The 2,039-nt window shown below is 57.8% G+C and overlaps 1 protein-coding gene across 1 annotated transcript in view; it reads left to right on the top strand.

Annotated features, from left to right (window-relative positions):
* The window catches only part of GAS8 (growth arrest-specific 8), a gene marked incomplete at both ends in the record, with an annotated part of 2,203 nt that extends 358 nt beyond the window's left edge, over window positions 1–1,845 (top strand). The window contains 5 exon segments of the mRNA XM_009866086.1: window positions 17–223; window positions 605–659; window positions 1,254–1,459; window positions 1,686–1,795; window positions 1,797–1,845. Of these exon segments, the coding sequence (XP_009864388.1) occupies window positions 17–223; window positions 605–659; window positions 1,254–1,459; window positions 1,686–1,795; window positions 1,797–1,845 (627 nt within the window).
* Between the last annotated feature and the right edge of the window lie 194 nt (window positions 1,846–2,039).

Here is a 2,039-nt window from a genome sequence, read left to right as displayed (position 1 = left end):
TGTGGTTTGTCTTTAGGTTTATAAGCAGAAGGTGAAGCACTTGTTGTACGAACACCAGGAAAACCTCACCGAGCTGAAGGCGGAGGGCACCATCTCCATGAAGCGGGCCCAGAACAACCACTGGGCCCAGGAGATGGAGCTGCGGAAAGACATGCGCTCCTTGAAAGTGGAGCTGAAGGAGCAGGAGCTGGCCAACGAGGTGGTGGTGAAAAACATGTGCCTGGTAGGTCCCGGGCCGGGCTGGAGCTACGTTGTGAGGTGCCTCCACTGCCAAGGGAGGTGGTGGGGCTGCTGGCTGAGCCCTCCCAGCCCTGACGTATGAGTAGGAGCTCACCCACTCGGCTCTCTGCATGGGGAAGGATGGGATTTCCCACAGGCACCAGTACCTGATGCACTAGAAATTCCAGGAAGAAAGGGGGGAGCTCCTCCCGTGGCAGGGACCTGTGGGAGCAGCTGGAGGATCTCCAAGCTGCAGTTCACATGGGCAGTGTGGGACTGGTGCCACGGTGGGAGCCCTTCCCAAGGAGCAGGAGGGAATACCTCGGGATGGGGCCGACTCGGGATTTGGTTGTCCGCCTCATAACATGTCCCTTCTCCCCACCAGAAACAAGAGGAGGAGATCACCCGGCTGCACAATGACTTCGAGAGACAAGTGAAAGGTCAGGATGTGCAGCTGGGTTCCCTTTGTCTGCGTGTCAGGGAAGGCTCCCTGGCAGAGCCTGGAGCGGAATGGAGACTGCTGTCCCCCAATTCTGGCCAGTTTACCCCCAGTTCTGGCCAGTTTTCCCACTAGTACTTGCTTCCCCGTGCTCTGGGAATGCCAAGATCCCCAGCATCACAGGGTGAGGCCAGGCTGTGGGGTGAGCAGAGGGGTGCAAGGCCATACTGCCGAAGGCTGTGCAGGCTGTGGGGTGGGTTGCCTGGAGGAGCCCTCGCAGAGTCCTTGCTCCAGCATCCCCCTCGGGGGACATTCTGGGTTCTCACGGGCTGACTCGGAGCATTTCCATGCCCTCTTTCCCAAGGGTGCTATTTCTGGGCCTCTGCTCTAGCCGCGGTCTCGGCGTAGCTGCTCTGTGCACTGGTGGCGGCCGCAGTGATGCCGCTACTGGGCCTCTTGTCCTCGAATCACACTGGCTGCAGGAGCTGGGATGCCTTAACACAGGGTCTCTGGGAGGTCCATACCTCCCCTGTGCCTCGTCAAGTTATTCTTTCCATTATTACAATACTGAATATTATTATTTCCTCTTCCCCAGAGATCGAGGCCAAGTACACCAAGAAGATGCAAGCGCTACGGGATGAGCTCGACCTGCGGCGGAAGACTGAGATCCACGAGGTGGAGGAGAGGAAGAACAACCATATCAACGAGCTGATGAAGAACCATGAGAAGGCCTTCAGTGACATAAAGAGCTACTACAACGACATCACCCTCAAAAACCTGGCACTCATCAATTTGCTGAAGGTACAGCCTGCCCCCAAGGGACCTACGAGGATTTCACCCATATCAGGCTGGCTCCCAGTGGGGGTGAGGGTGCTGCTAGTGTTGTCCACCATTACACGAGCAAAGGTCTTGAGCATGGGGAGGTGTTTCTCGCCGGGCCAGGGGCAGGAGTGGGTCTGAAGGGTGTGGGAAGCTCAGAGGAGCTGGGCAGCCCCCGGCAACTGACTCTCACATTCCCCGGGAACAGGACCAGATAGAGGAGATGAAGAACAGGGAGAATCACTTGGAAAAGGAGAAGGCGGACGTGCAGCTCCAGAACAAGCAGCTGAAGGAGCCCCTGCAGCAGGCCCAGGAGCTGGTTGCAGAAGAAGCTGGTCCACTACGACAAGGACAAGTTGGCCCTGGCGGTGAGTTGCCCTGGCTCGTTGCTGAGGGGAGCCGCTCAGCAGTGACCTCTGCCGCTCGACAAAGCCCTTCGGGTCCCTTCCAGCTTAGCTGGGTGTTTACAAAATCCCAGGTGGGACTCTGGCAACAGAAATCCATTTTCCCTGTGGCAGGGAGGGAAGGAGGTTGCTGTGGGTGCCGCCTGTTTTTACCTTCT

Source organism: Apaloderma vittatum, unplaced genomic scaffold (assembly GCF_000703405.1).
Source record: "Apaloderma vittatum isolate BGI_N311 unplaced genomic scaffold, ASM70340v1 scaffold363, whole genome shotgun sequence".
Lineage (NCBI taxonomy): Eukaryota > Metazoa > Chordata > Aves > Trogoniformes > Trogonidae > Apaloderma > Apaloderma vittatum.
The sequence above is the reverse complement of the archived record's forward strand: the minus strand, read 5'-3'. Positions and strand labels throughout refer to the sequence as shown.